General features: G+C 38.7%; 1 protein-coding gene across 1 annotated transcript in view; it reads left to right on the forward strand.

Moving 5' to 3' along the window:
- LOC145998628 (trypsin-1-like) overlaps positions 1–23,804 on the forward strand; it is an 83,367-nt gene that overhangs the window by 5,643 nt on the left and 53,920 nt on the right. Inside the window, exons 4-6 of the mRNA XM_083135086.1 lie at positions 1,924–2,049; positions 3,502–3,676; positions 4,846–4,953. Of these exons, the coding sequence (XP_082991212.1) occupies positions 1,924–2,049; positions 3,502–3,676; positions 4,846–4,953 (409 nt within the window). The remainder of the gene's footprint in view (positions 1–1,923; positions 2,050–3,501; positions 3,677–4,845; positions 4,954–23,804) is intronic.

Below are 23,804 nucleotides of genomic sequence, written 5' to 3' on the forward strand. Positions count from 1 at the left end.
ATGGAAGGATACCATCATGCAAAACCACCGCCAGGGCTGAAGAAACCGACGATGAGGGGAAGGGGGAGGCTTATTGTTTCACCCACTGGCGGCAATGAAAGCTTTGTTGAAGGCGCATATTTACTGTTCCGCGCAAAGAAAGGGAAGGGTGATTATCAGCAACAAATAGACAGACCAAGATTTGAATCCTGGTTTAGTGAAGTGATTCATAAATTGAAACCAGAGTAAAAGCGACAGACAATGCACCTGATTGTATATATCACCAATAACAAATCATGCTTTTTTGGTGGTACAACTTGAAGTGCGTGTGTCTTACAGTAACGGATGTATTGCGAACGAAGCAACCAAGTTTTTCATAAATCTATTTCTTTCTAAACCAAAAACAATAATTTGTCATTAAATTCAAGAGGGGCCTATCGTTGTTTACTTTTATCTTTGTTTATTTTTATTTTTGCGTGCTCGAAATATACACACATGCTCTCATGTTTAGAAGTTGTTTCGCTCTTATATTAATGACACATTTATTAAATAATATATGCGCAGAAAGTACTTTTAAAATGTTATGTTTCAGGAGACAAAGAGAAGCAAAACTACAATCCACTTGACATGCATGCGGGTTTTGATGTGTTGTGCGGTTGGCAATACTGTAGATTTTCTCGGTGTCTCCGATGTAAGCAGCTCGGCGGTTGAGGAAAGACTGGCACGGAAGATTCTGAGCTCAGTTCTCGCGCGGATTGATACATAAAACCTGCTGCAAGGTTAACCTGACGCTTGGCTTAGGCAATACGTGTGGGCAATGTGAACAACATGATCACGAGCGTATACTTCAGAGTCGGTATTGTAGAAATGAAATATAATTAACCTGCTTGTTTTTAAAAGAAGTGTGAGAAGCAGCTTGTAATGTGCAATTACAAACTATTTTCTGCTTAGTGTGAAACGCAATATTTTTGCCATTGACTCCAAAGTACCTTTGCCTTAAGATTGCTACGTGTTCATTGACGATAATTTACTTGTTCCCAACAGTCAATGCTTGGAAGACAAAAATATAATATTTTTATCTGTATATCTGTAACATGATTGTGAAATGATACCTTTCTTTGAAAAGAGTTTCTAAAATATTTGATTGCAACTGTGATGTAAAGCTAGCCATTGTACTACGTATGGACAAAGCACATAAATGGTTTTTACGCGCGTGTTTTAAGGGGAAGAGGGACATTTCCCTTAGGCCCTTCTCTCTGAGGCAGTTGGGGAGCACTGTTGCCAACTTAGCTCTTTTGAAGCAAGATCTGGCTTTTTCGTGCACTCGTTTGTCTGTGATCTGTGGTACCCACCCCCTGCCCCACTATGATGCAATCACTATCCCCGGCCCACATAGACCAACTTTCGCCATTCATATACATTTTGCACGTGACGTGATATTGTAACATTGACTGCGTCGTCCCACCTCCAGCTACTTTTATATAGCGCCTTTGGCTGAGGTGAAGATGACAATATTGTTATCCGGTAATCCCTTATTTTCGATTTCATGCAACCATCGGTGGATTATTGAGATGGGTGATGTCGTCAGATCTAGATGGTGAAAACTAAGAATAGATTGTCATCACTTTAAAGTTACCAGTAATAGCAGTAATGCTACCTGTACCTGCTTGTATTTGATTTCGAAGAAGCGATTTTTAATGGAACGCTTATGTATAAGCCGGTACGTAAACCTGAAATCTTCGTTGTCAGATTGTGAGTAAGCTGCTTAATGCACACAATCACCGCGAGATGATGTTAGCGTCGAATCTAGAAATACATAAATCAGATCATGAGTGTACATCAGAAATAAACTTGTAATCTTGAACGTATATTTTTTAAAGTGCTGTTCTTATAAGGGAAGGAAATTTACTTAACATACATTATCAACATTTCTGTCTATTTTAGGAAAGCACAGATTTTCATACAGGATTCCACATAACCACTCTGCTAAAATATACCCAAATTATCATCGCAGTTATACTGGTAAATTTTATCCAAGTTCCAGACAGGAATCGGTTGAACGTACATGTGGTAAGTTCAGAGGAAAAAAAATGCTTAAAGCTTTGAAAAAAATGGATATTTATTCGTTCTTTTGATTGAATAAGGCAAGTATCATAATCATAATGTAATTGAATTTTTAAATTACATACCCGTTAGTTTGTATAACTTTTACAGCAATATGTACGTGTATGATACTAGTAGTTTGTTGACTCATTTCTCAGAAATTATACATGCTATGTTTTTTCTTAAGATAAGGAATATTCAGAATTAAAACTAATAGAGTTTTCTTATAGCATCGTTTCTCAAACTATGGGGGGCGACCCATTGCTGGGTCCCAATGGCGTTTGGTGGGTCGCGAAGTATGGCTCCAAAATTTATTTACTGTGTCTTAAAACCCTATTACATTTAAATTACTAAGATATTTTTTTTAACAATCCCGTGTGGTACAAAGAATAAACTCTAATTATAACACCATTAAGCCTTGTTCCCATGAAATGAAAAACTCAATATGCTGACCAAGGCAGAAATTTATTTTCTTTTCAAACATAAATGTAACATTTCAACCATCTAGCAAGGTCTTCTTCAGACTCTGCACCAAGTACAAATGAAACAAGGTACAAAACAAGATATATATATATATATACACAAAAATCACTCCCCTCCAGACACAAGATTATTAGAAAGTTGTTTCTGGAACATTTAGCTAAACATTTCCATTCACATGGAAAGTGGTTAGACTCTTTATCTCACTCTCTTTTCCTTTCTTTCTTCATTCTCCTTTCTTCTTCTCTGCTCTTTCGCTCTTGTCCTTTACACTCTTTCTAACACCTTCTTCCGTTTATCATGAGTCCCCCATTCCAGTTCATTGTGTCTTCTTCTCTTTCCTTCTCTATTTCCTTGGCCTCCTTCCATTTTCTCACTAGCTATCTCTTCTCCCTTCCTATCTGCTTAGCCTCATCCCACTCTATGTCATGCCCTGTTTCTCTCATGTGTTTAAATATCGCATGTCTCTCTCTCTTAAGTCGTACATCATCCCTACGTTGTTTCAACCTATCTTTCAGCCTCTAAACTCTAAATCTATGTTATTCGCGCTCTACCATTGCACGTTAGCAACATTAGTTTGGTCAGTAAAGAAGACATGTTTTCAATTTCAGGATGTGTTAAATTAGATGTTTGACTAGAGTAAATTACTCTTTTAAATTACATATTTACTTTTCTAGCATAAAGTATGTTTAATGTGTTGAATCAAGCGTAAAAGAGGGCTTCTTAAAGTATTCCATGTTAGCAAAATCATGATTATAAATTGGGTTCACACCCTTACAAGTTATTCTACCGGCGCCCATGCTTGTGGGTCCCATGAAGCGTAATATCCTTTGAGGTGGGTCCTGGACTGAAAAGGTTACGAACCTCTCACTTAGAGTGTTTTCTCAATATCGTGTGGTTAACGCATGTACCGTTGTGAACCGTTTTTACCGTCCTCAGGATGTACGTCAGACAGAAGAAAGAAAATTATCAATGGCATCATTGCCCCGGATAACAAATGGTGTTGGCAGGCCCAGCTCATTGCTTGGTGGAATAGTGCGCAAAGGAAATTTTCTCTGTGCGGCGGATCTGTTATATGTGATGATTATATCGTAACAGCTGCTCATTGCGTGGAGTAAGTATTTATAAACATGATGACAATTGAGAATATGCATAGGACATTAAGTTTGAATTTCTGTATTATGAATTTTAATATAATTCTTGGTTAAAATGTTCAAATACAAAATGTACGTTTGATTTTAGTGTATTTATTCATAATGTTCACACTATTAATGTTTGGGACGTCTAACATGTTGTTACATATACACAGAGTCTTGAGATATGTACTGGGAATAACGTATTTGATTATTTGCTACTCCGTACGCTTTTAGAAGGAACTTGAGTTCAGCCAATACGCAGCCAATTTCGCTGTTGCCAAACTAACTGCTAGCGAAAGGTGAAGAGAGAGTTCGCTGTGCCCTATATTCAACTTTCTTTTATAATGCATACAAAGTATATATGAGTACAGTGAAATAATATAGTGAATATTTCTACACAGGATTATAATATCATATCACTGCATCACATAAGCACTCAAACTGACTCAGCCTCGCAATATTCAATAACGCCCACGACAATGAATGGTCATTGTATTGAGACGAATTTAAGATCCATTGTTTTCCCAACAACACAGCTGTGTCAACACGGTAGCAACGGAAGGAAAATGAAAGGGTCATTATGTGTATGTTGAGAGGTGTTGTTTCCCAGTTTTTCTTCGAGAAATGATAGCTCCGGCTGTAGGCGACGGAAATTTATGGGACTTGAGAGTAATGTTCAAAATGTCTTGTCCCATCTTATGATGAACATTACAGTGACGAGTTTCATGAAAACTTCTTGCGCGCAAGTAAAATACGGAACACGGCATTTAACTTGGGCGCCCCAGTTTCCTAACTGTTCAACGTTGAACTCCTGTAATTGGCTTCTTGCCAAGGACATGCTTTGCGAGGCCCCGCCCGATATCGCTTCTAAAACCGTACCCTGTATAATGGCATCAGAATAAGAAAATTCTTATTAGAGTAACATCTTGTGTTTGAACTACGTTCAAAATTGAGTTAACATTGGATTCAGTAACTGGACAGTCTCCAGTTGCTGCACAATAGAAAATTCAGTTCCTTCCGTAGCCAGCCACTGTTGTTCAGAAACACATGGGAACATCTGGGTAATCCATAAGTCCCCAATAATGTTTCATTTTAATAAACATTTTTGTAATTTTTTTCTGAAGTCAATATATATTTAACTTTTCAGGAACAAGCAACCAACTGATTTGGATGTATATCTAGGCGCAAATTTTTTATTCTACTTCGACCGCTTTGCAGTTCCCTACGAAGTTCAGAAAATTATCGTGCACCCAAGGTATGCACATGCTAAATAAACAGTTTCTAGTTTCAAAATTAATTTAATCAAACAGTAGCAGTAACAATTTATAAGTATTGAGTACTTTCGTACTTATTGCATCACGTAAATCAACATTTCCAAAGGTAATCCAAAAAAAATATATATATATATTTTTTTTAAGTTGGCTTACATATAAGTTGTATAACAAAACTTTTGAACATCTGCTTGAGTGTATTTACCATAATATCAGTATTATCCTGAAAAACTAAAACATAAGTTTTATAAAATTAAGTTTTAGATTTCATGACAAGGAGAGTATATAACTTATTATTAACTGTACTATAATTTCCTTAAAGAGGGACAAATATGTTTTTCTAAAGGTTTATAATTCACTAATTTAACAAAACATGTAAACAGGAATCTTTGGACCTAGTTAATCTCGTGTGTTCATACGACATTTCAATATTCCAAATTCACAGAGGTTTTCTTACTCAAACACTTTACGTTGCTTTACAGAAAGTCATGGAATGTGAATAGGAAGTTTACAAAAGGAAAAACGCACGGCACACACACACACACACACACACACATACACACACACACACCTGTTTTCCCACCCTCCATTAAGAGGAAGCTGGACTTTTCACGCCAAAGCGAGGAAGTTTTAAAAGTGCTCTGATTGGACTGAGATTTTTATACGTAATAGAGGTACTCCCGAGGATAGCGGGAATCTGGGTGTGGCTGCTATACACTCCACGGAAGTTGAGATATTGACAATGAATGGGCGGACAAGCACAGCACCCCCAAGAGAGGAAGGTGCAAACTTAAGAGTATTGCGAGGAATCGTTATTCATTTGTTATTTCTTAGGTCACACACTGCGTTGACGAAACGTTATGTAAGAGGAAGCCACAAGCACCAAACCCCGAAGCGAGGAACCAACTAAACACAATAGTGTCCGTAAAACGTGAATACAGAGGAACTACGTGTCACGTTATGATGAGTGACGGGTGATTCGAAGCGCGCGCTGGTGTTTGACGTTCCTAACTCGGCCCCCATTGGCTGCGCTACCTGTCAGCAATCTGCCGTCGATCACGCGGCAACCCAAGCACCGCCCTCCATACCAAATCATATGGGAATAAATGTTGCAACAATGTGCGAGAGCGTCTCCGCGCCAAAAGGGGTGGAACAAGCTGGTTTCGGATGGCTTAGTAACGGTGCAAGCGGTACGACAGGCGAGGAACGTACGTACTGTGGCCATTTTCTACCTCGCGCAATTAGTCGACGTAAGGTGAAAGGACATAAATGGGGAGATAGACTAAATTGTGGTAGAATGAAAAATTATTCTTATAAAAAGAATATATTTGAATTTTCATCACATGGAATTGTTACTTGTTTGGGTTAGTTCTTAACACCGCTTTATGCACGGAAAAGCTAATCGGGACTGGACCTACAGTTTAAAGTGGAAACCAAATCACCGTGCAATGTGCATCTACTACCACCATTGCATGGCATCAGATAATATTATTTCGATGGATATTGTGATGCGTTGGTGGCTGATCGCTGTTAGTATTGTCAGTTGGGATGTCTAGATAAAACTGTTTTTTCTTAACTTCCATTAGAACGCCGTTAAGTCATGTTGATATTTACTTATATTTATTTATTTAACATAAAATATGTGTACCATCACTTTTGAACTAGAAGATGGTCGGTCCCCGTTGCGGAGTGGTTAGCACATCGCGCTGCAACGCCAGGGGTCCCGCGTTCGAATCCTGGCTTGGGCATGAACGTTTGTGATGTCTATTCATCAATTTCATCATATCATCACTCATCCCCATCTTCGCAAATTAGCCAAAAGTGGCACAAGAAGCGAAGTAAAATAAATTTTGCTTTCTAGTGTCCTTTCGGGAGGCACTCGCTTCACTTTCACCGGCAAATGTTCCACACGTAGGACGCTGCTCCTCAATCCTCGATACTCAGTGGTGGCGATTGGGTTCCAAAACTAGGGGTCAAGGTACCAAATCTGGGTGGGGGGGGGGGGGCAAAGACAGTATATTTCCCTTTGTAGATAAGATTTAGCATAGTGTGAGGGCAAAAGTGGCGAGAAGTGGAGGCAAATGCCCCCCTCGCCTCCTTCCTAATCGTAACCAAATAGCCCTTTCACAAAACAACATCGAAAACTAAATCAACCGCAAACGTACGGTCGCGGACACTTGTCGGTTGTAATGATTTAATTGAAAGTCAATGGTATTGTTATAATCCAGAAGTGTCCCTGACTGTACAACGTGCAAAGTGTCAACTTAACAGCTTAGAGCAAGCGAGGCAACCCTAGAGGGCCAGGGGTGTGGAGGAGGCAAGGGGAAACTCCGAAAGCGAGTGACCTTGACTGGAGTATACTTGGCGTCAGTATTGCCAATAACTTGAACGTAAAAGTCGTGAAAAGTCCTTAGAAAATCCGCTAGAATGTCGCTAAATGAAATGTAAAGGCTCTAGAAAAAGTCGCAAAATGAAATGTACTTCTAAAAAATAGCAAAAAGGTGGAAAAAATCGAGTACTTGCCTATAAAAGCTACATTTCCTCGTTACTTTCCTCTTCCTCTGAACACTGCACTTCACACTGATTACCGATGTCAGATACTAAATCATCGAGAAAATGCACTGCAAGAACGTTGTTTATTATTTCTGTGCACTTGGTTTTATGCAGGCGAATGCATGGTGCACTGCAGCTGTCAGTCACCAAACCTTTTCATACATAATTAGGACAAGTGATTCACGGTTAGCAAAGAACAGTGTTCGGCAATGAATAAAGCTAAAATAGCTTCAGCACTAGAAGTATTTAAATTTTCCGGTTTGAACTGTTTTTCTTCTGTTTTGCAGAACAGAAGTAACCAGATCTGACTTTATGTTTCTGTGTTTCGAAAGTTTTTTTCAGATCGGTAGTTTGGGCATACAGATAGTTCTACTTTGCAGTACTTACAATACGCTTTCGCCGTGTCACTATCGACAGGGGTTAACCATTTGTAGTTTTCCCACTCCTTCCGATAATGTTTCTTGTATTGCGGTTTTCCCCACACTGGACACTGCCCTGCCCTGGGCTGACCTGCGCGCAAACACGCACGAACTTTATAATTTACACTAGCACTTCCTTTGTCACCACACACTACCCAAAAAACTCCAATCTGAACCCACGCACGACGCGACCGCGAAGTCGAACGTTCTGTTTTATAATAAGGCAGCCGCAATGGCGCCAGGAGGAGTGTCTGATAACAATGAGCTGCGAAAGGTGATGTTTACAAACATCACAAACCATACTGGAAAAGAGGGTACGCTTTGCTTCAGTTTCTCTTTGTGCATCAGAAGTGAATTACGAGGGTATTTCCTTATTTAATAACTATAAAACGGACATTTTTAAGCATTTAGACGTACCTACGCAGATATTTTGTGAATTCTCCAAATTAGTCGCTAAAGAGCACACGAAGTAGCCAGAAAAGTCGCTCGTCACTTTTTCACGTCTTTTGTCGCCAGCTAGCCAGATCCGCCAGATTTAGCGACTTCTCGCTAGAGTTGAAAACACTGCTTGGCGTCAGCTTTAGTAAAGTGTAATATCATTAATTTAGAATTCATGAATACCTTAAAAATTAATTGTTCAAAGAATGATGAAGTAACTTTCTTTGTAAACAAGAATTACACTTACAGGCTGTATTATCGATGTATATAAATGTCTGAATTATTGACAATCCATTTGTATTTTGCATGAAAAGTGTTCACAATTTAGATCCCCTGCTGTCAAAAACTCTTCGCCATAAATCGGCACGACAAAAATGTTAATTAAATGAATTTCACTGTTTTAATGCGACGTAATATCCAGAAAAGAATATTCCCTCCTGTTTCTCTGCACTTGATTTTTATTTCACTAGCTTTGTTGCTGCTTAGGCTATATCAGAGAAGAAGCCTCATGATTTTTTTTTTTTTTTCAGAATAATACACGAGCTTAATAAATTCCGTGGCGTAACAGTTCTGCACATGGTCTACAAAGATGTCAACGGAAAGTTTAAAGGAAGCGTCAAGAATGATAAATAGAAAAAAAAATCGACTTTGGTAGTTTTTGTTCCTTTTGTGCGGTCCTGGAAGACAATATGTGTAGTCATAGTTAAAGCCCGCTTATTCCTCTTTCGGTGGAGCCCTATTTCAAATCCGTGGGTTTAGCTGCTTGCACGTAACATTCATTCCAGTGATAACTTGCACTTCTCCAGCATTCAGCATTCAAAGTTTACCACCGCCTGGAATTTCAGGATGCGGAAAGGGCTGTTGATATGTTGTTTTGACATCAAATAGAACAGATGTGCAAATTTTCAGATTCACACAATTTTTGCAAGATTAAAACCTAAATTGACGGTCTGTAAGTTTAAATGGAAAGTTAGTCTCTTTGGCTGCCCCAGTCGTTACAAAGCTATCAAGGCGCGAAAGAAGAATCCCTTTTAATTTTATTTTTTATTTTGTGCGAGACATGAGAGTGTATAGTTGTGTTTGTCCCATTGTACACTCGTAAATGCATTCTCATCGTCACCGCAAGAGATAAAAAACAACGAAAATAACTGAAGAAAAAGAGAGTGAGTGTCGAGAAGTTTCGACCTATACAATCGTTGAGGACGCGGTGCAACCTAAAAAGACCAATACTGTTAATTGTGTGCATTACCTTGTTTTTGCTGATCGCTGATTAAATTGTTTTTTTGCATACTTGTAAAATATGCATTGCACATTGAAAACACTTGTTTTGTAAATATAAAACCAATCGAACGCAGGCTTAGGGTTGTCCGACCTGTCATGATATGCTGGAACTGCTGTTGTCGTCGTGAAGAGATTCCTTCCTAGAGTTTTCTCACTAGCCACTGGATTAACTGTGATCCTATATATTTTATACCCTGAGTCCCTTACCGTTGGAAAGAAGTATGCACACAAAAATTACAAAGCAATTCGAACTTTCAGGATTCGTGATATTGTTTATTTCCCTTCGCTCTTGTGCCACTTTTGGCTAATCGCGAAGATGAGGATGAGTGGCGATACAATGAAATTGATGAAGGAACACTCCTCACACACCCATGACGAGGCCGCGGGATTCGAACGCCGAGACCCCTGGCGACGTAGCGTGCTGTGCTAACCATCCACCACGAAGGCCAGCCTTTCAGGATTCGTCCATTACAGTGCGGCGAGGGGGTTTAAGCTTTCACGTTTAAACGTACGTTCCTGTCGCCAGGAAAGAGATGAGCAGGCAAGCAATGTTCGTTTTTTTTTTCACCCATCCTGCTGGTATAAATCATGGTTGCAGTTTAGTGTTGCTATGCGAAGGTAAACTTCCCTCAGGGCAGGAGAATTGAGACAAAATTTTAGGCGAAAAGCAGTGGCGGCGCCAGGGGTGCGTGAGTGAGTGCTTGCGCGCCCTTTAATTTTCTTCCGCATCCCTTCAGCACACCCTACGTTCAACTGAAAACATTAATATGTAATATTATGTCATGTCATATTGAGGGCCGAATGATAGGTTATTATTGTATGCAACAGGCAAGCACTGAAAGAGGTACCAATACTTTTCTGTACTTGCGGCAACCTCTGTAAAGATCAGCGGCCGTTTTTCTTCTTTCGTCAGCATTGTCGTTATCAATTTTTTCTTCTTTTGTTTCTTCAAGTGGTCTGTTCGTGGTTTTTGATAATTGGCTATAGATTACTGTGAGTTATGTTTTTTTCTTTCTTGCATTGGTCATAAACGGTTTGTTTTCCGTCTACTTGTTCTTCCTTACACTGGAGCAAAAAATTCAGGTACTTTTAAGGTATCACCTCATCAGGTCGTGCTCTGGAAATTATTTAATGCGAGTTGTAACATGAAGGGTACTGTTCTTCTTAATACGTTCTATATATTTGTTCCACGTTTAATGTCCAGTAAACGTACCATTTCAAACTTTTTCCAAGACAGTTAGGAAGATGACCAATGTTCACGAAGAAATTTTACAGTTCGTTGTTGGGGATAGTGCGGCAGAAGGGATTTTAAAGATGACACAGTTCCTGTACTCTTCGCGTTTTGTCTTGTGGCAGACGGTGCCTTCATTGGTTACGTTGAGAAGGTTCAAAAATTGTCTTTTTAAGGGCAGGATGGTTTTATTTTGTATTTCACTACATAGTTCAATAAGACTGCAACGTGTATCTGAATGTTTACACTGCATGGAATGACCACTTTCTTGTAATACATATCGCACCCCCTAACTTTCTTTCCGCAACCCCTCAGCACCCGTAGATGAATAATTCTGGCGCCGCTGTTGGTGAAAAGAGATCGAAACTGCAGAGATATTTGAAGATACAGTCGTTGCATATTAAAATCAAGCTGGATGGAGGCATGAATTATCCGTTTTTCATAATTACATATTTCAAACTTCTTACTTGGTAAAACCGTATTTTCTTGATAAAGTTTTGTGATCGTGTTTTAGTTTTTCCTTGGATTAATGGAAATTTTTCATAATGCAAAGGAAAATTATACTTTCCACTTTTTGCAACAGTTGTTTGTTTTCTAAGTAACAATTTACGGAGTTCCGTGATTAATAATGGAACAATGAAATCTGAGTGCTCGTGTTCCCATTATCGCGGTTATAAGCTGAAAATGAGTTTGAGTTTTTGTTTTGAGTCCACTTTATGCACAGAAAGTCTAATCAGGTCTAGTCTTACAGTTTAAAGTGGTATCCGAAACACCATGTATCGAACTCAGAACCCCTTGATTACAAGGCGATGACATTACCACTGCGCCATCGGGGAGAGGTCTTGGCTTAAAAATCGAAAGATTCCTTTGTAAAGAAAACATTCTCTCTTTCAAGTTTTCATGTTCATGCCTATGTGCGAAATTTAAATGTAAGTACAGAGAAGTTCCCAATGTTTCCTTTTCTCTCTCCAAGTTACTCGTGAAGAAAAATATAAAAACCATTAACGTAAATAGTAATTTACAATTTTGAGCAAGCCTTTACATGACAAATTGCATGATATGCTTACAAAATTTCGAGGTTGTTTAAATCAGTTTGATTTACATTGTGTGATTGACAAAAATCAGTGTTCTTTTAAAATAAAATAAATATACAATAATGCACATAAGTAATTTGTGAATATCAGAATCACTTTTGGTGAAGATACATCAATTTCTTGATAATTCAATAGTTTTTACTGGGCTTCGGTGTATAAAGTGGGCTTAAAATCAAACTTAAACAAAGAAACAATATCGAAGGAAAATTAAGTGAACAAATTATATGTACTCATTGAGTGAAACTCGTAAGAGTTATGAATGCAGCAGTAGCCCCCCCCTTTCCCAACAGATGAATAAAATCAGCTTAAATGTGAACTCCTTGGCGTCGCAAGGCCTTTTTACGTGACACGTCCTCTCGTTAATTAATTAACAGCCATATTAATGCTAAACTTCGTCACACCTTTTGCACTACTCAAATACTCTGGATTTTGAGATATTGAATGAAATGAAAGACGCAAACATATGCACCGCACTACAGTGACAATGATTTATGGATTACTGACAAAGTATATCGGCAGGCTTCCTTTGTAACTAAATTTCTCGGAGACATTAGCTGCCACACAACAATCGTAACATAACCTCCCACCTTTAGTGTTATTGGAGAGTTTGGCTGGTTGTTTCCATCGCGGCTTCTCACCTTTCATCAAAGCCTTGCCGCCTGAAAGTCTCCCTCCCTTCTTTTATCTGCTCAAGCTACAGCCAGGGCATTTGAAGCGGTGTTTGTTTTTCGTTACGAATACTTCGTCTGTGGGCTGCATAGGAGTGCGCAGACACTCTGATTAGGGGGAGGGGGCAAAAGCCTTGATGAAAATCCAGTCGGGAAATTAAAACCTCATTCCATATCAAAGGCGCATACCCAGATTTTTTTAGGGCGGGGGAGATCCTAAAATGTGGAACAAAGAGAAGGGCCGAAAATGCAGTTGGATTAGTTGAGTTAAATTACTTTACGTCACTTTTCTGTCACTTTTGGCTAATCGTGACGATGCGGATGAGTGATGATATGATGAAATTGATGAAAAATACTTACAAAGAACACCCATGTCCAGACCGAGATTCCAACCTGGCGTCAGAGCGTGATACGCTAGCCACTCTGCCACGGTTGTAGGCGAAATGCTGTTGGAGTATTAGATGTCACCATCAATGCTATGGTGGTATTGCAAGGAGATATATAATTGTAGAGTTGAAATTATGGTCCAAAGTAACGAGAAAAATAAACAATAAACCTGGCAATAAACAGCACAGTCGCTCACATACAAAGTCTGTCACACAGCGTACAACTGAGTGATTATTTTTGCACTCAATTCTCAGAAGTATTCTAATAGTACTTTCCTCCGCAAATTGTGTTTTCAATTTTCCATTAATTTTCTTACACCAGCACCATTGAACAACCATGATAATTCTAGGTTTAGACAATAATATATTTATAAATTAAATGATGCGCATTAGCAATGATTCTTCTAGTAAAAAAATGTCTATTTCTGAGTTAACCAATAGAACATTTTTGCATTTTCGCAGCACCATTGCAGTTAAAATGAAAGTCGGGACACTGATGGAGACGACTGGCCGAATCTGAACAAAATTCCCGACCCTTCTTTAACTAAACCTTTCACTACGCACACGTTTGCAAATTAAAGGCTCATATTTTTACATATATATTTACAAATATTGGATAACGTAAACACTGATCGTCCAAGATTAAAATGAACTTTTGCCGTCTTAGGAGAATATCTTATACTACAACGTTAGTCTTCTTACAGTAGGTAGAAGTTTCAAACGCCTCCAATGTCACTGACACAATCCTGTGCGACAAAATGTTGCTTAACATAAGGCAACAACAGATAATTTAAGCTGTTTAAACGGGTATCTGATATTGCACCATCTTAGAGAACACCCGTTCACACGAACAACTTTGTCACAGGAAAAACAAAGTATCTTCAGCAGTGGCGGTCATGGACGTCCGCAGGGAGGAGCAAGGTAATTTTTCCAGCGGGGGGGGGGGGGGGGCAAAGGAGGCATATATTTCCCCAAAATAGTGATACACCTCAAAAACACTGCTTCAGTCTGAAACATAGGCGCCGACTCCATGGGGCTTGGGGGGGCTCGAGCCCCCCAATGTTAAAGATGTGGGGCAGAGCCTTCCAAATAATTTTGCTTAAGAGGATCTAATGTATTATTTTGCTTCTCTTGTAAAGTTTACTCTGAATTGTGCCACATGAACTGAACTTTAAATACACATTTGAAATGTTATAGACCATCAACTTGGGGGGGGGGGGGCTGAGACCGCAAAATCATCAACTTTGAGGGGGCTATGACCAGAGACAGCAAAACACATGACTTATTACTATATACTAAGTATGTAATTATGAGTATTGTTAATTTTTTTTACTAAAAAGAGTTTCAAAAGACGATATGCATGAACTAGGGTAGTTCGGGCTACAAATGGCTCTCACATGACATTCAGAACGAGATCATTGATATATTAGAGAGATCTGTTTTGCGCTCCGTGGTAGCAGATATTAAAAGTCGGGAATATTTTGCTATTATGGTTGACGAAACTTGTGCCATAAACATCCGTGGACAATTAATATTCTGCATTCGAACTGTGAATAAAAATTTTGACATTTATTAGAAATTCATGGGCTTTTATGAGATTCCGAACAATGAAGCCAAAACTTAAAAAAGGGAGAGCGAGTCATTCATTAATTTATTTCAGTGATCAGAGCCCCCTCCAATAATTTTGACAAGTCGGCGCCCCTGGTCTGAAATTATCATGTTCCTTCAATGCCCTAATAATAATTAACAAAAATTAGTGTGTCTGAATGAAATTGTGTGAAATACATATAATTTAAGGTGGACAGAATTTTAGAAAAAAATGTACATGTCGCATTTGACGTAGTATCAGAATCATTCAACCACCTAAGTATGAGGGAGTGTTAAAAACAAGAAATTTTCTGGAATGTTAATGACAATAAATTTGTTAGAGTATAAAGTGGGAAAGTCCAATTACATAGTAAATAATGTATCCCCTACGTAATTGCTTGGAACTCTCATTGACATGAAGATATTTCATTTTTCTTTAGTAGTATAATATTGTCGATAATATTCCTCTACACTAAATTTCTAATCGGCAGTATTAAGGGACAACTGCCTCCCTTGCCCACGCCTATGGTGGGCTGTACTCTTGAGATTTGTTTTACAAATTTATACAACACGTAACTACGGCCAGGGCCTTTATTGTTATAACATATTTGTCATTTGGCATCGAATCGAATACTTATCTACACTTAACTGATGAAAATCAGCCGAAATAGACAAACTTGACAAGGCATATTTTAACATATTTTACCAATTTCGCGTCTATACAACGTATTTCTTCAATGTTCTCATAATAAGACATATTTCTGTATAATTTCGTAATTGTCTTGCACATAATCGGTTATTTTATAATAGTGATGGGTCATGGCAGTTCCATTTCGGGAAGCAGTTCACCGGAGCTCGCTCACCGAAAGGAAGCGTTCACCGGAAGTCATTCAAAGGAACTACGAAGCCACGGAGCATGCTCTCGGACGAGGCAGTTCCTTTTAGATAGGCAGTTCACTGGAACTTGCTCGTTGAAGGAGTCGTTCACAGCCATACCAACACAGCTCGAAGTTGATTTCGTGGGCGGAGGAGGGGATGTGGGAGACTGCTTCTGGAGTGGGTGAAAAGAATTAGAGGGGAGGAATCCGTCTTCGTGCACATATTAAACAGCTATAGGAAACAATGTATCGACTGACCGACCGAGGTTCGGGAGCTGCTTTCAGGGTGGGGGTGAATGAAAATACATTTTAATGGATAATTGAACTTTAGCAGACAAAAAGTCCTCATCGGAAAGGAAAAGTTGGACAAGTTCTCTTCCTTTCCAAAAATGAATTCCTACCCCTTGTTGTCGCAGTGCATTACAGCGCCTGGTGATAGATTAGGAAAAATAATTGTAAATATTTTAAACATGGACGTCCGCTGTATTTTCTCCAGGGAAGGGCAAACAATGTATTTTTCCAAGGTGTCAAACGAGGCATATTTTCTTCCAAAATAGTATAATCTCCTAAAAAAAAGAGTTCAGTTTGAAGTTAGCATGAACCTGTAACGCCCTTCTAATAATTAACAAATTGAGATTGAAATGAAATTATACGTATGTGTAAAATGTACAAATTGTAGGTTGAAATTTATTTTCTAGGGTGGCCGTCGCCCCTCCCCACCATTTCAGACTTTCATGCAATTAAATGAATACACGGTCAAACAAACACCCGTAAGAGAATGGAAGAGAGGACGCTAAATCTTTGACTACGAAGAATGCATTCGTATTTTTCAAGCTCTCTTCGCCTCCCGGCCCCACTTTTACTTTGAGAAAATGGAAGAGCACGGAAACGGAACATTTGATATGATGATCTTATATCTATCAAGTTCCTTGCAATGCGACTTGCGAAAACATGCCACAAAAAGGATTAAAGGTGAATTAGTTGCCCATCCCTCCCTCATTGTTGAGCTTCTGCAGCATTACTGTAAACAGAGTTGAACGCATAGCTACGCGGAAAACCGCCACTATCAACAATCAGCAACAAAAGAATGGACCTCGCTCTCTCTCTCTCTCTCTCAGGTTCGTAGGAGTGAGTCATCCAATAGGAGCGTTGGCAACATACAAGCAAAGCTCACGACTTCTGAGGAACTACCACGGGTCATGGCAGTTCCTTTTCGGGAAGCACTTCACCGGAGCTCGCTCACTCAAGCAGCCATTCAAAGGAACGAAGGACCAACTCCTCCCGATGTTGGTTTCGTGCAGCTGAAGTGAAGGGGGTGGGGGAGGACTTTCTGGAGTTAGCTTGAGTGAAAAGGATTAGGGGAGAGGGAACTGCGCTTACTACTACTCGACTTCCCACAAGAAAACCAGAGAACATACACGCAAAGCTCACGACTCCTGGAACAAGGAACGGTTCGTTCACGAACGACCCATCACTATTTTATAATTTATTCTTCGTACCTTTAACGCAACGGATAGTTTATATTATCGATGGCAGTATAATTAAATTAAGGACAAAGAAATTAAAAGAAGATGCCGTCTTTTCTTACCAACTAATGCAGAACAATAATATCCCCCCGATTTTTTTTATCCCGCAACAGTTGATAGCTGTGCGAACATTATTGAGGAAAGAATGTACTCTGTCATTGTTGTGCATGCACAAGACTCACAGTAAACAAGTGTCAACTGTTCTCGTTTGTTTACCTTTTTCGCTTCTCACAATAATCAGTCAAAAGCAAAAATAGCATTCTGTACATTACAGCCCGTACTCTATCGGCAATCGAGTACAGGAGTTTCAAGATATCTTGTCGTTGGAGCCAGTGTGTATACTCTGTTCCTCCTTAGAATAATTGCAGTGAACCTCACGACATTTCCTATATTTTCCCACCACATTCTTCGGTTAAAGGAATTCTGTCTTTATTTAATACCCCACCTTAATCCATCTTCCCCGAATAATGAGAAATTTGAAAGTACTGTTGTGCATATATTTAGTTTTACAGGGAATATTTCTGCATTTTCTGACATTTTACATTTTTTATGACATATTTCTAATTTCGTGTGACATATTTTTCAACTTTTATGACATAATAACACATATTTTACAGTTTTATAGGACATAAAGTCCTGGGCCCTACACATAATACATGCCCTAAGCTCTTGTTCTCCCTTATTTGCATGATGACGATATGACCACGAACAGTGTTAATAATATAGAACACTGACAAGTATCAAACTGAAAATCTAACGGATGATTATGAGCAGTAATTAAGTTGTGAGAATTCTTTAAGGGTATGCTGTAATTATGAAAATTTTTGTTTTGTTAAATGCTGGGACTTTATTTCTAAAATATAATAACAATAAGAGACAAATTGCTGAATGGTCTTGAGCTCCACAGTTGGCGCCACTGAGATAAATCGTACCTGGGCAATTCCGTTGAAGATTTTTCACCTATTTCATGTTCTTATGTACGTGGAACACTCCAGTACAAAACGAATTTTCATACACGTACGTTCAAAGGAAATAAAATCAGCTACTCAAAATTCATGGTAATGTAGTAAAAAGTCCTGGAAAATATAAAAACTTTTTTTTTCATCTATCATTTTATATCATATTTAACGGGTAGTTACTTCAAAGACACTGGGGTCACCTATCCAGAGGTAGCTTCTCTCACAGACCCCTTACAAAAGCACTGCACGGATCAATGCTCTTCATCTTCTCATTTACATATTATTTCCAATCCCATCTACAAGAAAGCATGCTTTTAATCTTCTAGTGTCAGTAGAGTGCCAAAGCAGGTGTTGGTTGGGCCATACCCCTCATCCCTTTGCCACAGCATTCCTTTAAAGTGAAGGCCTCCCTTATGAAAATCCTTGACATACCACTGTATGGGGTACAGAAAAATTTGGACAAGCAAACCCGTGAATTGCTTTAAAGAAAATTGGGGGGGGGGGGGTTATCGAGATACATGTACATCCGATTCCAAAGTGAAGTTATTTATATTCAGACAGAAACACGTATATTGCTGGGTGGTTTATGCTTGATTGTTGTAATTTGTATTCTTCTGAGTTGCTATTTTCCCTTTTTTAGTTTAATAGCGATGATTGGATGGAATTTATGATGAGGCATGCCGGAATTAGTACTAGACTCCTGTGTAATAGGTCGTGAGTTGATTACTGAAAATACTTCTCCACCAGAAGCGGTAAATCTACTATTGGAAAAGTTGACGTGTCTTCATAAAAATAAATTCGCAGTACCATTTATATGCGATTTGCATGTTATGAAACGAGTGAATTATGGAAAAATAATGATTGCGTATTTAAATCATAGCTTAATCTTATGTACCCGTGGTGGATCTATCGGGAGTGTGTTACGCTGCCACGCGGCGAACACGGATTTGATTTGCAAGGTGGGCGATCTCCACGTCAATATTTGAGTCCGCTATATGCTCAAATAGGTTATTCGTAATGGGGTTACAGTTTAAAGTGCTATCCCAATCACTGTGTGCCTCTATGGAGAATCGAGACGTATTTGTTCTGCTTGCAAGTTGTTTTCTTGCAATTGTTAACCCGGCAGGACGCACGCTGTGTAATTTTAATTGTTTTAAAGCTTGTACTTAGTAATACCTTTATTGATTAATTTAATTTTATTAATTTCGAACATTTGAATGGAATCACACAATTGATAAAAACGAGAAAAAAATAACATGTTGAAACACCAAACTGAAACGTGTGAGCACGCGTTGGGTTAAATTTATCCAAGCAGTTTCTAAGATCCTGCTAACTAACGAACTAAATCAATGGGCCATATTATTGGTTACGTCACTGGCAGACTGCTGAACTTCGCACACTTTTTCTCCTTATGATATACGATTTGAGCTAGATCGCAAGGCAGGGCCGGCTTTAGGGCGATGCAAACGGTGCCACCGCATCAAGGCGCTGTAGCTGTGGTGGCGCGTCAGTTAAGATTAATTTGATTGTTGTGTTGCCTCTGCACTAAAACCACCCTTTCTGATATATTTCGCGATATGACGGAATACTTCCTAATTTCGCATGTCATATTTGTAAGAGACAGATGCAAGGGGCTGATGGGATTACAGCATCCCCAAATCCATGAACGAAAAATAAAAATGTGGGAAATGTTTGAGAGATCATATTTTTTTTTTTGCTCACTACACTCGCAATACAAATGTTTTGAAAAGGGTCATACCAAGTTTATACTTAGGCCTATTACTTTAAAAATATTGGTGCATTATCAAACTAATGTTGTTTTTGGTTTGCAAATAAACATATTTGCCAAAAAAAATCTTGCTCGCACTCTAAAACATTTTAGGCATCATCAAATGTTTCTGCCTTGGGTCTCGTGTTTGATACGCGGTGAAGGCGCAAAATGGCCCGAATCCCACTTTAAGCTGTAGGTCCAGTACCGATTAGCCATATTGGCATAAAGTGGACTTAAAACACCAACTCAATAAATCAATCAAATGTTTCTTCTCTTAAAACTAATCCGACAGAACTAAAAGATTTATGTGTGGCGCCGAATTCTTTTCTTGATCGGGACCCAGGAGTGCTCACAAGGGGGATTCATGGCGTGCCTGAGTCATGGGAATATTTAGGGGGGACAACAGTTTATAGTTTAGCTACCAATTATACATATCTTCACACAAAAATGTGGGGATCGTTTCGTTTGATTCACTTGTTATTGATTTTTAGTTATGATTGTTATTATGTACAGTTTATCTACCTACCTGTGGTTGATCACGGCGATGGGATAGAAATGAAACACCCCCTCTCATGCCTTTAGAATCGGTTTGGATGGGTGGGGGACATGCTGTTCTCATTAATACAAGGTTAGTCAAGCAAACAAACTGATAATAATAAGGTTCAGTACACTAACAATGGCAGTGAGACTCAGCAGTTTTGTACGTTTTATGTTAGCAAACATGAAAGTGAGCCGTGCCTTTTCTATCTTGTGTCTTTTAATTTCAACTGCAATGAAAGGTTTCGAATGCCATGCGCCTTTCGATTGCTGGCATCTCGACCAGTGGCAAACATTGTCTCTATGCACAACTCCTTAAAAGAGAGTGAAAGTTCAGTTCAGGCACAGGCGACATGAAGGGTTCTGAAGATTATGTACGATCAGCAGAAATGCATTAACCCTTAAGAATCGCTTTTTTAGACCATACATTGTTGTTGTCCAGTTTTCGACCTTTCCAAATGTGCAGGTATTGTATAAAATTCTGATCACCATACCAGTGACAAGTTGCTCTGCAAAATGCACAAGGAGTGTCATAAGAATCATTAAAAGCAGACTACGTTCGTGAATTGCTGATGAGTGGTTAAAGTCTACCATAATTCCATCCTGTGTGTCCGATATTTCAAAGTGGTACAAAATGAGGAAATTATCGATAGTTTTGCTGCAACAACTTTGTAACGTCAGAAGTTATTATAATTTATCTAATTGTTATTTCACTCAACGTCAAATAGATTGATTGATTTGCTTTATCTTACTTCGCATTTTGTGCCACTTTTGGCTAATTTGTGAAGATGGGATCATGATGAAATTGATGAATGAACACTAACAAACATCCATTCCCAGGCCAGGATTCGAACCCGGGACCCCCAATCAATGTCAAAGTAACATATAATAAACATATAAATGTATATATTGAAAACAATACCTAAAGTAAACATGTAGTGCTTACATTTGTTTATATTGTATTGTTCCGCAAATTTTTTGTGACCAAAATAATTTCAGTAAATAATTCGGCATAAAGATGGGGGTGGGGGAAATATTATATCTTTATGGGGGAAGGAGTGCGTCAAAGGCCTTGGGGAATGGGCATCCCTGCCGGGATGTAGATATATTTAGCTAAGACTTTCCTTCAAGTTTAGGTTTCCTCAAAAAGGAATGAATATTCCTACAAAATGAACTTACATGTTTTTGAAATGAGACATGCATTTTTCTTTATATTCTCAAGACACAAAAACAGATTTCGTGACATTGAATCAGAGGAATGAATTTAGCGAGAATGTACTCCCATGTAATTCACAAGATAATCCTTGAAAATGAAGAGGTGGGCGCCAGCTTGTTTCCTCGAACAGGGCGCAGCCAACCCTGAGGCCGGATCTATCGCAAGGAAAGGAACTAGCATTTGGGATGGCTAGATCTGGAACTCGGGTGATACTGGATCCTGATATCCGGTTCTGATTTTCGGTTCCGGATACCCGATTTTTATTTTCATACAAGATCCGAATCTACAGTTCTAGATTCAGATGTAGATAATTAAGCATGTCACAATTTTTGTTGTATTATCTTTATACTACATTACTACTTACGATACTCGTACGTCATGCTTCTAAATTGAGCATAGAAATGAAAAGGTACTGACTGTATCGTATTTTCGTCGATATCTGGTTACTCCAGATTCCCGGAGACACAAGCAATCATAAAGAGAGTTGTCATGTTTTCTCTTTCGTCCTATTGTTCGCAAAGTTAGCATATAATTACCGGGAAAAGTAACTTTAGAAGTAACTAAAAAAAACCTGTTACATTTACCTAAAAAGTAACAGAGTTGCAGTTATTCCCTTTGGAAGGTAACTGCGTTACAGTTAGGTACTCTATGAATTTAAGTATTAGTTGCAAACGGCGGCATTATAAGTAACGAATTACTTCGAAGCACTGACCCATCTCCACTATTTACTTAAGTACATAGTCTAATCTTCACCTTCCCGTTGCAAATTTCAAACACTTCTGCCTTATAGTGTAAAAATTATAATAAAATGAACAGTTAAATTGTAAGCAAGAAATGCCATCTTTCCAAACGTGAGATCACACATTCCAGTTTGGTACCTTTCTTGAGGTTACTTTTTGGAAATTGGAAAGAAGCGAATATTACACAAGAATGAATCCACCACGACAACTAGCGCCCCCTCCATCTTATGACCCTTTGCCTCACAGAGGGTGGTATTGATTATTTTGGGCATCACTCCTCGAGCAATATGGTTTACCATTGAATCTGATCCCAACAGATACATGATGCTACTATTGACGGGAGTTGAAAAACACAATGGCTATGCAGTTGAACCTGAGTTATACGTATGTCAAGGTGAAGAGAAAATAATACGTATAACTGAGAATTACTTAGAAATCAGATTTACTTAACACGCCATTATTAAAATAACTGCATCTATTTTGAGTTACAACATACAGTATAATACAGGTCATTTCTGTAATAAAGTGCTAAATTAACGAATTTACAAGTTAAAAGTTTAATTCTTAAGTGCATTACATTTGTCACTTGAATAGTTTTATGTGGATTAGCGTTGACTTCCCGTGTACAATTTACTTTCTGACCAAGCAGGTAACTTTTCCTCTCTCATGAATTTAAACTCATATTCATTGTTGCAATTAGCCAAAAGTGACAATAAGACGTGTTAAATAACAAAAATCAAATAAAATCAAGAGGAAAATAGATTAAAGAGAATTATGTAATGTTTCAGGAAACACATAAGCAGCATGACATTTTCTTTGCCAAAGAGGGGGGCGGGGTGTACTGGACCCTGTGCTCTTTTAGTTATAGCTACAACCCCCCCCCCCCCGTTAGCATCCATGAATGTCCTAATTTTCTGTTAAGAAAACGTGGCCAACCTAGTGTACGTACAAAAAAAAATCGTATCTTGTTCTCAACAACTGCGTCAAATCTCCTCTGATTTCATGCCGCGTGCCGCCTCTGTTTGTTGTCTTCTCTGTGACACCGCCGCGCCGCACTACCCTTTCTCGCAATTCCAGACCGACCGCCGCCATATCCACCTATCCTGTTGCGTATTTGTGTTTTTGTGTAACATTGTTGTAGCTTGGTTACGTACAAATCAACTGTATTTTATGTTATAGGTTGATTGATTGATTGATTTGTTGTTTAAAGTCCACTGTATGCACAGTAAGGCTAACCGGGACTGGACCTACAGTTTAAAGTGGATGTTATAGGTATAACACAGAATTACCTATAAATGCATTACGTACAAGTAAAGGTTAATTAACACGTTTTAAAATTATATTTTCCCGAGACCTACAGTAATTTACGTATAAAACCGAATTACGCAGAACTGAGTTACGTAGATCGTGACAGCTACGTTCAGATTGGGTTCGATTGTTGGGCCGAGTAAAACAGGCAAACAGACAGGCTGATCTAGAATAGGCATATCATATTGTATCAACTTGATAATTCACAGTTAATTCAAATCACCAAATTTCGTACTTGTAACT

The sequence above is a fragment of the Lepisma saccharinum genome, chromosome 14 (assembly GCF_977018435.1).
Source record: "Lepisma saccharinum chromosome 14, izLepSacc3.1, whole genome shotgun sequence".
Taxonomy (NCBI): domain Eukaryota; kingdom Metazoa; phylum Arthropoda; class Insecta; order Zygentoma; family Lepismatidae; genus Lepisma; species Lepisma saccharinum.